The 14,212-nt window shown below is 46.9% G+C and overlaps 1 protein-coding gene across 4 annotated transcripts in view; it reads left to right on the forward strand.

Annotated features, from left to right (window-relative positions):
- Window positions 1–265: 265 nt before the first annotated feature.
- Window positions 266–14,212, forward strand: part of DPF3 (double PHD fingers 3) — a 243,983-nt gene continuing 230,036 nt past the window's right edge. For 3 of the 4 annotated variants that reach the window (XR_014490960.1, XR_014490961.1, XR_014490962.1), the window contains exon 1: window positions 280–316. Coding sequence is in view for 1 of the 4 variants with exons in the window: in XM_083350564.1 (XP_083206690.1) it covers window positions 285–316 (32 nt within the window). In the remaining 3 variants the exon portion in view is untranslated. Of the gene's footprint in view, window positions 317–14,212 lie in introns of all 4 variants that reach the window. The other variant, XM_083350564.1, reaches the window with a different exon arrangement.

The following is a 14,212-nucleotide window of genomic DNA, read 5'->3' on the forward strand; positions in this document are numbered from 1 at the left end:
GACGGAGATTACTACAGAAAGTCTTTCGACTGTTCTAAAATTTAGTGAGGATTACCCTTCTGCTCAGGTCGCTGTCTCTTTAAGACCTGCTCTCTGAACAGTTGCACAGAAAGGGAGTGACCTCTGGGCTTTGACAGCTCCCCTAATAACGAGCCGAGCCCGGGCTCCTCCTCTATTCCTTGATTGGACAGCGGGCCGGTATCCGCTTTCCCGATTGGCCAACCGCTTCCCCTGAGCGAACCTTTAGAACTCCGAGACACAATATTCTGTTACATTGTAGCAAAATGGCGACTGTCATTCACAACCCCCTGAAAGCGTAAGTAGGAATCAAAAATGTACATATTCCGCGTGGTTTAAATATGAAAAAAAGGGCGCCTTTCCGAGGCTTGCTGCCAGACTGAAGCTGGTGTCCCCAGATCTCCCAGCTGATCTCGTCTCCCTCTTTCTTTTCTTTCCAATATCCTCCTTTCTTTCTTTCTTTTTTTTTGTGCAACACACACCAATCTCTTGCTCGGAAATTAATAAGAAAAAATATATATGTATATTGCGTTCTATTTTATTTATTGGTGGTGACGGAAAAACCCCTCACAAGAGTTTGGGGCTTTAAAGAAGGCACGGATAAGCGCTTGCAGTTTTCCCCGGATTCTTGGCTTGCTGAAATTGGCAAGGTTTTTACGGATTCCGGAGTGGGCGATTGTGCTTGACAAGAGTCCTGTGCGTGGCGTCCGGCTTGGCTTCCAGGGCCGCCCGCCCGGTGTCCAGCAGAGAAAGATCGATTGTGGAAACTGGGTGCATAATGGTTGTCTTGGCATGCAGTCGGACTGCAGTTTTAAGAGTTTTTGCTTTTGCAAACGCTCCAGTAGTTGGAAAGGGTTTTGACGCGCGAGAGGAAAGGACTTTTTTTTTTGTTTTTCTAGGCTTCTGTCGGCTCCCTTTCTGCTGGCCAAAAAGGGGCAGCCCCGGATCCAGGATTTATTGGGCAGGAAGGGAGAGAGTTGCGGTCCGAGATGAATAACTCCGGTTCGTGGACGGTTGCTTCCAATAAAGCGCAGGAAGTCCGGCGATCTGTTTTGCATATCGTCGTTCGCTTTTCGCTTTCCTAAGTAGGCGACACCACTAGAGTCAGGCTGGTAGGAGAGAAAGTCCTGGGATGTGTATAGATTTCCTACCTAGACTTAGATGTCGCGGGGACGCAACCGAAAGCAAACTCTGGCTTCCGGCCAGAAATCCTCCAACCGGCGCAGGTGCAAGGTGGACTGGACGGGTTCCCAAAAACCGCCGAGGGACGGGATGGGAAAGCTCGCCTTCCCTTTGGGATTAAAGGTGGGCAGTAAGTCTTTCTTTAGAGAGCCCCAGATTTCCCAGGTGGTCTGTAGGCACGCATCAGTGGCTAATCCCCTAAAGCGTTACGCAGGGTGGGGTTTGGCAGCGGGTCCAGAGGCGGCTGCCTGCGGACGGGTGCTCTCTCTCTCCCTCCCTCCCTCTCTCTCTCTCCCTCCCTCCCTCTCTCTCCCTCCCTCCCTCTCTCCCTCTCTCTCTCTCTCCCTCCCTCCCTCTCTCCCTCTCTCTCTCTCTCCCTCCCTCTCTCCCTCTCTCTCTCCCTCTCTCTCTCTCTCTCTCCCTCTCTCTCTCTCCCTCTCCCTCTCCCTCTCTCTCTCTCTCCCTCTCTCTCTCTCTCTCTCTCCCTCTCTCTCTCTCCCTCCCTCCCTCTCCCTCTCCCTCTCTCTCCCTCCCTCTCTCTCTCCCTCCCTCCCTCTCTCCCCCCCTCTCCCTCTCTCTCCCTCCCTCTCTCTCTCTCTCTCCCGCCCACAACCTTTACATAGGAGTTTTCCGCGAAAAGAGGGGGGGGGGTGTCTCAGAAGCCAAGCGAAGGGAGCTTTAAGTCGGGCACTTGGCCCAGCGGGATCCGGCTGTGCGGCTTCTCGCTCTACACCAGCCCTTTCTTTCTTTCTTTCTTTCTCGGGTGCTTCCGATTGCCAGTTTTCTGCCAGTTTTCATCTTCCCTCCGGAGTTGGCAAACACTTGGCAAGGGTGTTTCCAGACATGCTTCTTTGGTATGGGCAACGGCTGGAGAGAGAGAAAAGACGCGTTCAGCTGAAAGGCGGCGCGCGGGGGGTGGGTGGGGGGGTGGGTGAGGTGTGGGGGGGTTTCAAGGCAAGTGGCGCGGAGAGCCCTCGGATTTAAAGAAGTGACCTCGCCTCCCCATCCTGGTTTTGGGACAAAATACGGGGTAAAAAAAACACGTGATAAATTCCAAACGCGATCTAGGAAGAGGCGTTTGCTATTCTTCAGGGCATTAACTCATTTTCTTGCGCGGGGGGGTGGGGAGATGCGGGGGTGGTGGCGGTGGCGGCGTCGGGCGGACAGATGAAGAGCAAGGGGTCGGTTAAAGCAGCGTTTTCCAACCTTAGGAACTTGAAGATGCGTGGACTTCAACTCCCAGAATTCCCCAGCCAGCTATGCTGGCTGGGGAATTCTGGGAGTTGAAGTCCACGCATCTTCAAGTTCCTAAGGTTGGAAAACGCTGGGTTAAAGAAAGAACCTCCGGAATCTGTTGTCTCCCCCCGATTTCAAAGCTTGCAATTGGCGTCGTCAGATCGCGCCCTTCCTCCAAAAAAGCTCAGGGCGGCGCGCGTGGCTTTCGGGATCCAGAGAGTCCCCGCCGCGCACCTGAAGGTAGAGAAAGCTGGAGGAACAACCCGGGGAGTTCCGTGGGAAACCCGAAGCCTGGCAACCTCGGGACTAGATGACAGTACACGTGTATGAGACACCCGATTCCCCCCGAAGGAAAGAGCGCGGAGGGCTTAGCCAGGCTTGGAGGGAATTGCACATCCTGCGAGGATCCCGTGGGTTTGGGGAAAGCTCTAATTTTTTTCTTCCCTGGGGAATGACCTGCTCGGCCCTCCCTTTCCCCCCCGAGCAGTGCCGGGCTGCTGGGGGAAGGAAGTGCTCAGTCTCACGACCACGGCCCCTCCCGTTTCTTTTCCGGCTCCTGCACCTGAGGGGTTTAAGTTGGCTGCCGGACGAGACAGAGCGATCGGGAAGGCGGGTTCACACGAAAACCCGCTCGCTACCGTGCAGGACACGAACACGCTGTGGATGGAAAGAACTTCAGGGATTTCTCTACCTCGCCGAGACAAAATGAGAGGCGGAATGGAATGCCTTTGGGGGGGAAAGTCACTTGCGCTTGAGTTTCCTCCAAGGAAGGGCAAGATTTTCGGAGTGATATCGAGGGGTGGGTGGGAAGGCGGAGGATCCGGGTTCGATTCTTGCTTACATCACAGGTGCAAATGAAGCGTGTATCTATTGGAGCCGCCGAGGCTTTACCCAGCGTTTCCCAACCTTAGGAACTTGAAGATGCGTGGACTTCAACTCCCCAGCTATGCTGGCTGGGGAATTCTGGGAGTTGAAGTCCACGCATCTTCAAGTTCCTAAGGTTGGGAAACGCTGCTTTAACCAGTGTGGCGCGGGTGGAGACAGACAAAAAAAAAGAAAAGAAAAAAAAAAGCAAAAAAAGCCGGGGTCTGGAGGGAAGAAGCTGCTGCCCTCTTAACGCCACAGCGTTAAATTTATTTGCAGCAAGACCATTCCGCATCAATCATTGCCGACTTCTTCACCCGGCTGCGCCGAAGCTTCATTCGTCTTGTGGCCCAGAGTTCTTCCCCCTGAAATCTTTCAGGAGCGAGCCAAGGCAGCAGGCTTTTAATATAATTAGCTCTCTCTTCTCTCTCTTTCTCCCCGCCCCCCTTCCACCACCCCCCCCTCCGTCTGACTGGGGTGAGAGGAGAGGAAACAATAGATATCAAGCATAGCAAATTCGCTTTTTCTTTTTCTTTTTTTCTTTTTAGTAACGTTGCTGGCCATCTGTCAATTCTCAAGTTGTTGGTTTATTTTAAAGAGCGTTGCTTTTTCGAAAGTTGGCGATCGGGAAGAAGAAATTTAAATTCGTCCCGAGGGTTAAATGATAGCAAAACCGGCGCAGGCAATATAATAATGGGGGGGGGGGGGGGAGGAGGAGGAAAGAGAGGGGGGTTGAAGGAAAGGAGAGGGAGGAGGGGGCGATACGGCGTGCAGCGTTTCAGTCCCGTGTGTCCTCCTCGACAATGAAAGCGGGCCGAATGACATTTGCATTTGCTCCGTCTGCATTTTTTATTCCGTCTCAAAAACATAATCTCAAGATTGCGCTCCGTCCCCCACCCACCCCACCCCCACCCCCCACCCCGCTAGACTTTCCAGAAACTCGCACAAAGCTTGCCCCCCCCCCCCGCCGGGTTTGAAGATCACCGAAACGGGCAATCTGCTTTCTAGACCTGCTAAATCAGGTGATCTCTCAAACTCTTTGTGTCTTCTTGGCCGCTTCCTTTGACCACACGAGACCCCCCCCCCCTTTTTTTTTTTTATTTCCAGCGCTTGCGATCAGTGGCGTAGCGTGGGTTGTCAGCACCCGGGGCAAGGCAAGTAATTTGAGCCCCCTAACCCGTGATTTTAGCACTGGAGTCTCTTCCACTAGATTAGTTAAAGAAACCCTTACCCCCCTAAGCACATGTATTGTTTGTTATGAAAATACTGATGTAATTAAAGTAAAATGCATCTAATGCGCCCCCCAGATGTTGCACCCGGTGCGGCCGGCCCCCCTTGCACCCCCCACGCTACGCCACTGCTTGCGATAGCTCCGGAGCCCCTCAATTGCCTCGGCGAATCTCTTTGGGGACCGCTTCATTTCCAGCCTCCCGGAATATTCAGAAGAAATAACTTTGGATTGCCAGAGCCGAGGCAACGGGTCCTTTGTTAATTCCCCCCCTCCCCCCCGATTCGCCTTTTTCTTCCACGCAGGATCGCTCGGGCGGGGGGGGGTGGGTGGGTGGGTGGGTGGGTTGTCTCTTCCGCGGAGCTTCGTTGCAGCTCTCCTTGCCTTTCCAATTCAGCCAGGGATAATACAGGGACGCGCATTGTCTTGCTTCTGCCCTTTGAAATACCGCCTTGCCCGCCCGGTGTTAAAGGAGAAAGCCGGAGAGGGCTGAATTGATAAGATTAGGCACCGAGGGGGCCAGGGAGTAAATGCTGTTTTTTTTTTAAAAAAAAAAAAATAGCATGCCCCGCTCCCGAAATAGAAAGCGCTTTCCAAACTTACTTCTTTAGTTGCGGGAAGGCTAGAATTTATGACAGGGGTCTTCAAACTCGGCCCTTTTATGACTTGTGGACTTCAACTCCCAGAATTCCTCAGCCAGCTTTGCTGGCTGAGGAATTCTGGGAGTTGAAGTCCACAAGAAGACCCCTGATTTATGACATAGTGCTTGGCGTCTCTCTCTCTCTCTCTCTCTCTCTCTCTCTCTCTCTCTCTCTCTCTCTCTCTCTCTCTCTCTCTCTCTCTCTCTCTCTCTCTCTCCCTTTTCCATATACATCTTTCCTTTTCTTTGCCTATCTCTCCCTCCACACCCGCCCCCTCCCAGTTGCTTTTGATTATTAAAAGGCAAAACTTGCATCAAAACGGTTTGAAGCAGCCACGAAGAAGGAACCTTTGCTCCTGCAAGGAACCAATTCTTTCTATCTCCTACAGCAGGGGTCTTCAAACCTGGCCCTTTTATGACTTGTGGACTTCAAATCCCAGAATTCCTCAGCCAGCATTCCTGGCTGAGGAATTCTGGGAGTTGAAGTCCACAAGTCATAAAAGGGCCAAGTTTGAAGACTCCTGTCCTACAGGGCATTTTAGTGTGCCTGCATCGACACCTTCCCCAAACCTTGCCCTATGACCTGTATTCCTGCCTTAAATCCATTCTATACCTTCTGGCTGGGAATTCTGGGAGTTGCTCCAAGAAATCCCATGATCATTAAGTTGGTGAAGGCCACCTTTAAATATGAGCTCCCAGGACAAATATTTAAGTGCTGCCATACTCACTTCCTGCATTGGATTCCTACTCATCTATGCCTCTTTCCTGATGTGGATCTTGACCTGCAAGGCTTGAGAGATCATCTTGGTTCACTCCCTTTTTTTTTTTTTTGAAGTTTTTTAAAAAAAATTATGACGGCTTGGTTGTTGGTTTAGACCAGGCCTGGTAATATTCTCTGATTCTGGAGGAGGAAAATATGCACACCAACAAAACGCTGGGAAAGGTTTAAATCCTTTTCATTTCTTTACCATACCTTGGTGATAGAGGCCAACTAAGGCACCTTCCTAATGATTTAATTTTACTGTACAGTGGATTTGCCCCATTCTCAGAACTTCATAGGTAAAGGTAAAGGTTCCCCCGCACATGCGCGCTGGTCGTTTCTGACTCTAGGGGCCGGTGCTCATCTAAAGCCGAAGAGCCAGCACTTGTCCGAGGATGTCTCCGTGGTCATGTGGCCGGCATGACTTAAACGCCAAAGGCGCACGGAACGCTGTTACCTTCCCACCGTAGTGGTCCCTATTTTTCTACTTGCATTTTTTATGTGCTTTTGAACTGCTAGGTTGGCAGAAGCTGGGACGAGTAATAGGCGCTCACTCTGTTACGCGGCACTCGGGATTCGACCTGCCAAACTGCCGACCTTCTGATCGACAAGCTCAGCGTCCTAACCCACTGAGCCACCGCGTCCCTTCAGAACTTCATGGAATATGCTATAATCCAGGGGTCCCCAACCTCCGGTCTGTGGCATGCCAGCAAACGGGCCACACAAACAAGCAAAGCCCCATCCGTGGGATGCAGGCAACATACAAAACCACACCCCATCCAGTCCCTGGAATAACCTGTCTCCACATAACTGGTCCCTGGTCCCCAAAAGGTTGGGGACTTCTGCTATAATCCACCTGTAACCAGCTTGTGTTTTCTTTCTTCTCTAGTTTTGCACTCCTGGCATCTACAAAGATGTGGCTAAAAATGTCCTTAACATGGCCACAAAGGTGTGATCAATGCTTCATGTGTTGTTATGTGCATCGCGGAACTTTGATTGCATTGTTGTGGACACCATCTGGATTATTCGCATTATTCCACATTTTGTGGACATCTCTGACATCCACCCCCCAGCCTCAGTTCTTCTACTCTGGTTCACTCTTCACGAGTTGTTGATTGTCATTCTCCCCCCCCAAGGAGGACAGTTTTTTTTCCCTCCCCAAAGCTTTCTTGATTTTCAGCAAATCTGGATGTTCCTTGAGTCTTCTGATGGGGTTGTGGAGTGGTTATAATGTATAATGTGAAATACTCAGGATTCCAGCACTTGCAGTCCATCTTTCAACCTCTTTTTTTTTTCACTTTTCCTCCCAGCAGTATTTTGTGGCCAATACACATGTGAAGTCCTCCAGGAACTGTTTTTGGAGTTCTTCCAAGAGATTTGTCCTCAAGTTAGTTGTGTATTTTTGCAAACCTTGGGAGGCTCCCAACCCCCTTTTACATCCTTCTTGCATGTTGGAGATGATACCCTTCGGGTTGCATAAGAATTGAGATGGCAGCTACTCCCCCCCCCCAAAAAAAATACAATATGTGTGTGTATTAAATAAACACCTATACAAAGGAAGTCTGAAACAAAGAGTTGAAGTGAGAAATGCTGGTATTTCCAGGAAATTGCTCCTATTTTTATCTCCAGTGGCTTCCCTGCTCACTAAACACATTCTGACTGACTTCTCAAGCTGTTCTTCAGCTGTAAATTCAGTACAGGTAGTCCTCAACTTATGACCACCGTTGAGCCCAAAATTTATGCTGCTAAGTGAGAAATTTGTTATGTGAGTTCTGCCCCATTTTATGACCTTTCTTGTCACATTTGTTAAGTGAACCACTGCAGGTGTTAAGGTAGTACCACGGTTGTTAAGTGAATCTGGCTTCTCCATTGACTTTGCTTCTAAACCACATGACCACGGGGATGCTGCAATGCTCATAAGTGTGAAAGATGGTCCTAAGTCACTTTGTTCAGTGCCATTGTAACTCTGAACAGTTATTAATGAATTGTTGTAGGTTTAGGGACTACCTGTATGCCATGGATTATATACAGCTTATAAACCTACCTTTACCTGGTTGTGTGGGTATCAGTCTGACAACTGCAAATACAGCATCACAGTCTGGTTTAGAAGCATCACTGCTTCAGACAGGAAGGTGGTGTAGAGAGTGGTGAGTATGACCGAAAAGATCATTGGCAGTTCCCTCCCCTCCATCCAGGACATGGCACATAAGCGTTGTTTGAACAGGGTCCGTAAGATTATCTGGGACACTACACATCCTCTTCACGACCTGTTTTCCTTGTCACCTTCTGGGAGGAGGCTCCGTGGTATCCGGAGCAGAACATCCAGATTCAGCCATAGTTTCATTCCATAGAGTATTAACCTTGTGAACTCTCAGGCTTTCTCCTTCCGTTATATAGTCAAGATGGACAGTATTTAATATTTTATTGTTACGTATATGTAGGGGTGTGGATCTATACATATGTTGTATGTAGCATGTTTTAGGTGGGTGTCATGTATGTGTCTCACTTTGAGAGCGGGCAACTAAATTTCATTTTTGTTGTGCGCCATTGTGCCCACAGTAAAATGGCAATAAAGATGATCTTATCTTAAATACTCCTCGGGCACTTGAGAAAGTGGGCAGTTATGAAAAGGGAAAACAAAAGGAAAAGAGAAAGTCTGCCATAAGCCTGAAAGCAAAGAATGTCAGCTAAAGGCAGACATAGTATAACACAGAGTACAGGGAGACTGGATATCAGAATCGGTCTTTAGGGACTGCCACTGCCTGATGCACCACATTGCCTTGATCCAAGTCTGAGGTCTGCTGAAAAACAATTGAAGGCAACTTTATTTTTTAAGAAAAGCCTGTAGTGAATGAAGGCGAAAACACGTGTCCAGGATAATGTTGCAGGATCCAATCTGGGTATTTCACCGGGCCCAGAGGTTTAATCTTCTTTTGGATTCGTGCTGGAGCCCATGCTCAGGGAACTGCTCTCTAGCAGAGTGTGTGCGCACACTAGACAGAAGTTCCCTGAGCTTGGGCTCCAGAGTGAGTCCAAAAGCTCAGAAGACTAAACCTCCGGCCCAGTGATTGACCCAAACTGGATCCTGCTCGATTTTTAATACCCATCCACTTGCTGGTTCAAAACTCTGGCACCCTTCAAGCAGCTGTTCAGTGTACAAAAATTCAACTCTCCAGGCTTAAGACTAGGAGGCAGGTTGCCGGCAATTTGTTTTGGGGGCTTGGAGTTAGATACCAATCCATTGTCACAACATATGGAGGACTTGAGTCAGTCCAGGTAAAAGTGGCAGCTCACAAATGGAAGCAATGGTATGGGGCTAAGGGATGCTATCTTTTAAAAATATTTTAAAATCGGAAATTGGCTGTTAAAATGTGGCCTATCATTTTGTTTGTATGCTGGAAAGAGATCCAGTTCTTACATTACTATCTGTTAAGCAATTCCTTAAGGTACGGTAGCCAATTCTCTGTAGGCAGTCCCAGAGAACTGGAGGAATGTCCAAAGGGTAGAGAAGGTAGAGACAGCCATGCAATATGAAGCCCCATCCTGCTTTGTACATGCAGCATGCACAGGATGCCCATCAAAAAAGCTTTGATTACATGATCATATCTGCCATCTTGATCTTCCTCCAAGCCTAAGGATGCCCTGAGTTTGTCCCAGTAAATATAAATAGAGCTTCCAGCCTGGAAACGACTTCTTTGTTTTGCAGCATTGTAAAACAATGGCCACATAAATGGATATGAAACAATAATTGGACATGATTAGCATATTTACATATGCATTATAAATTCTGAGGTAGCTCTGTTGTGAGTCCTCATTGCCCCCCCACCCCCCATCAATCTTCTGTATATGTGTGTGAAAGCCCTAATAAGCAGGCATATACATAGAATGAAGGCTACTGCTAAGCTTGTAAGCCGCCCTGAGTCTTCGGAGAAGGGCGGGATATAAATGGAATTTTTTTAAAAAATAGGATATACAGTATATTCTTCAAATAATGACTACACCTTAGATTTTCTACATTAGTGTTATCTGCGATGCTGGTCCAAGAAATTAATAAAAACCACTTGGTAACCTTTGCAAGGTATGCTGGGGTCAGCATGTGTTGTGCAAGCATACTAACTCACTTAACCCAGACAAGTGATCCTGAGAGTTGTTTAGGGCTAAATTTTAACATTGTCTGGTCAAATGTATCGTGTGAATTATGCACAAGAGAGTTAACTGTCCCTCCTGAATCACTTACAGAGATGAAATCTAAAGAGGCTCCAGTTAAAAGAGTTTTCCTGGGAACTCTAGGTCTATCTCTCTCTTATTTCTCCCCATTCTCTAAGTATAGGAGTGAGAGTGGTTGGGCAAAATGAATAGAAGGCGTTTCCCTTTAGTGAAAGGGTTAGATTTTACAGGGGTGTCAAACTGGTGGCCCACGGGCCGGATGCATCATATACACGCCACGCCCACCCCGGCTCCGCAAAGGCAAAGAATGTCATGATACATCACGTGACGTGATGAGTTTGATACCCGTTGGCTAGAAAAAGTGAATAATGACTGACACAAGACTGATGCAGGACAAGCAGTTGGCTGAAATTACCAATTCAGCTGTCTCCTGCAAAATGACCTTTTTATGCCATTGTAACAAGGAGCTGCAGGATCACATTTAATGAAAGGGAAATATTTGAACTGGAGGCAAAAAAAGAGGGGGGGGTTAGTTTTGGGACTCATCCCTGCATCCTTTTAACTGCATCATAAATACAGTGGTGGAATTAAAAAACACCATATTCTCATGATGCTGCCTTTGTCTCCTTCCCGAAGCAAGTTAAAGTTGTCATTAGGTGCTCCAGTTGTAAAATACCATTTTCTTCTCCCCACCTTCACAGTTATTTATGTATTTATTTTAGTGATTGGGCATCCCATCACAGTATTTGCTCTGTGGTTGCTGATGAAGTCGGAATTCTGTCTCTCGCTCTGTTTTGACTGATTTAGGCTTGGCAGGCCTGGCTCCTGCCCTCTGGGTCAAGGAGGCTATGCTTCATGGCCCTGTTTGGCTTGCGCTGCAGGAAAGCATTTCATACCTGGTTTCCACAAAGATATCTGTCCTGAGTGTCCCCCGAAAAGCTTATCGGGAACACGGAGTCCCTTATAAAGCTTGTTATTTAACCATGAGTTTCATGACCCTTTGAAAGAGCATAAGGCCTGTTTTGTTTTAAAAAATACAAGACTATCCCTCTCTGGAGAGAAAGAGTTACTCCTGTGCTGCGCGACTGGTCAACCTTCAGTTGGCAAAGAACGGCTCATTGCTGCCTCTGTCATCATGGAGGGCACAATACGTTTTCCACGGCTTTGTCAAAAACAGGTTTTGCATGACTGTTCTTTTTTTAGTTTGATACTGCTGGTGGGGTAGTGCCTTTTTGACTACCTCATTCCAGCTCCCTGGGACATCCAGAGTCCAGTTCCAGATGCTGCTGCCCACAAGGACTGAATAAGATTAACAGCCATCCCTGCCATTCCTGTGAAGGCACAGCTGAGGGTGGAGCTCGCTTGTTAATGGTTGCTTTCCCCCACTTCACCCTACCTGTCTCTGGTCTTTCTGAAGAGCGAGTGAGGTAGTTAAGAAGTGACCTGACTGACCTGTCATTTCTGTGTCTATAACCAGTGGGTTCGGCAACTTGATGGGTGGCTAAACAGAATTTATTATTGTTGTTATTTATAAACAATAATAATATTGTTTATTATTTTAATGTATACGGGTTCTAATGCTTTTTAGCTGCCCAGAGTCATCTCTGACAACATGGGTGGCACATAAATTAAATGAACATGGCATTACAAGCGCCTGACTATCCTTGCCCACCCAACCTCGGGAAAAGTGATTGGTGTTTCTCTTCCAATCAGCAGGTGACACTTGGCAGGAGTGAACTGTTTCAAGGTCTAGGAACCCAAAGCGGTCACCTAGGGTACTGAATTATAGGAGGCTCCAACACTGGAAAGACTCCCAAAATACACAATATGAGTATGAAAGTCGATCATTTCTCCTCGTTGCTTTAGAACTTTTTCTTTCTGTGGTTTTTGAAAAACAGCCACAAAATTGGTGAGTGGTAGTGAACAGCACACCAATGAGACCCTGCAAGTCACAAAAAAAAAGAAAGAAAGAAAAGAAAAGAAAAAGAAAGTACAACTATGGACCTGAGGAAACTAAAGGTATCACTGAAGCGAGGCAAAAGGTACTGAGAGTTCGACTATTAGCTTATCAAAGTTATGCCCAATAAAGCGGTAACTGGAATGTCTGCTTCAGAGTTAAATATAATCAATCATAAGGAGCACCAGAATATGACTTTGCCCACAGTACCAGAATGTCTAGAACCAGCCTAGTTGGAGGAACAACAAAACTGGGGGAAATCACCAATCCGCTCTACTTAATTTGTCTTGCATTAAAAGGGCGAGGACAGCTTCATTGCTAACTCCATTAGTATAGCAGGATAGGGCTTGGTAATTGGGGAAGCACATTTGATGTCGGCATAATTTTCTGCAAGGAGTGGTGGACCACATTGTAGTATAGCCATCAGACTCTTAGTGTCACAATGGACAGATAGATGTCTTGGGGTGGAGATGCTGATGAATCATGTACAGTAGGCAAAGCAAAACATAACAAGCACAACTGTGCCCTGCAATAAACTCTTTGACAACGTACTCTGGTCTAATGAAAAGGACTAGAGGTGAGATGATATTCCAATATTTGAGGGGCTCTTACAAAGGCAAGGGGGGGTCAAGCTATTTTCCAAAGCACCGAAAGGCAAGAGGCGAAACGATGGATGGGAACTAACCAAGGAGAGAAGCAACCTAGAACTAAGGAGAAATTTCCTAACGGTGAGAACAATCAACCAATGGAATAGCTTGTCTTCAAAAGTTGAGGGTGCTCCATCGTTGAAGGCTTTCAAAAAAGAGACCGGACAACCATTTGTCTGAAATGGTATAGGGTCTCCTGCTCGGGCAGTGGGATGGACTAGAAGACCTCCAAGATCCCTTCCACCTCTGTTATTCTATGCTTTCTGGATAGCAAAGCTTCTTCTAGGACACTTCCAGCCTCTCAGTTAATTTTTAGCCTTCTGCGGCTTTTGAACATGCCCAATTCACTATGCTGTCTTTGGGGATAGATGCTTAATTTTCTGCCATAGTGGGTTTTCCAGTAGAAAACTGATACCCTTCTTTTTCAGAGTCTAACCATACCTTAGACTAATACATGGCTAGCAATTCTAGCATGGGGTTTTAAAATGAAATGGCAGGGGGGTATGTGAAAGTGTGTTTGGGAAAAGTGCATTTGGCTATTAAACAGTCCACATGTTTGAGGCGGTCAAAGCTACACTAACTGGAGGAGGAATCAAATAGCATTGACCTGCTTCAGTTATGATCTGCTTCAGAACCAAAATCCTCATAATCAATGAAAGACTACAATCCTTATAGCTTTAATCTTCTGGGGAAGTATTAGATAAATACCGTATATCTGCATATGTGAGGGGGAAATGGACATTGAACATGAGCTGAAGGAGAATGCTGTGAACTAGGGAAATACTGTCATCTTGCTCAGTCTGGAGAATCAGAGGTTCTCAGTTATCATGGTTTATGTGGATTGGATGAAGGACTCCAGCATGAATAGTTGCTATAACGTTTTGTAAATTTGCTTTCTCCACATTCAGATCTTTCATTATCCCTGAAGTTATATGGATGGATGAAGTATCGGTGGTTATAGCGGAAAACAGGTTTCACAAATCCTGCAATTCTGGAACGTATTCCTTTCCTTTCCCCAGCAATTAATAGGGTTGGAGGAGGATAACGTTCGAGGGATATGAGAATGTGTTTCTTTATGCATATTTGTAAATTTCATAGCAAGGCACCCATTTCACAGTAATGGGGCATAATTTGAAGAATGTTTACCAGGCTCTGTTTAAGCATTAGTCTTTTTTTTTAGCAGAAATCCACAAAGAATTTTTTCCCTGATACCAAGTTAAATTAGCCTGAACTAGCTTGTTCTATCAGTTTCAATGGATGGAAGTACAATATTTAGAAGGTGAAGTGGTTTTTCCATATTGCAGGCTTGTTCTTGGTGATGAATGACAATGGTCTCTTGAGAAATTATATTTCTAAGTCTGTTATTAATCAGCAATCAGCTGAGCAAAGTCATCCCAGCAATTTTCTGTGGTTGGAGTCACACAGTGCATAAAGCCATAATGTGGCTTGTTACTGTAATTTTAGTTTAGCATGCTGTGTGAACTCAGCAAGCTGTTGAACAAGCCATGGCTTA

This window comes from Vipera ursinii (assembly GCF_947247035.1).
Source record: "Vipera ursinii genome assembly, chromosome: 1".
NCBI lineage: Eukaryota > Metazoa > Chordata > Lepidosauria > Squamata > Viperidae > Vipera > Vipera ursinii.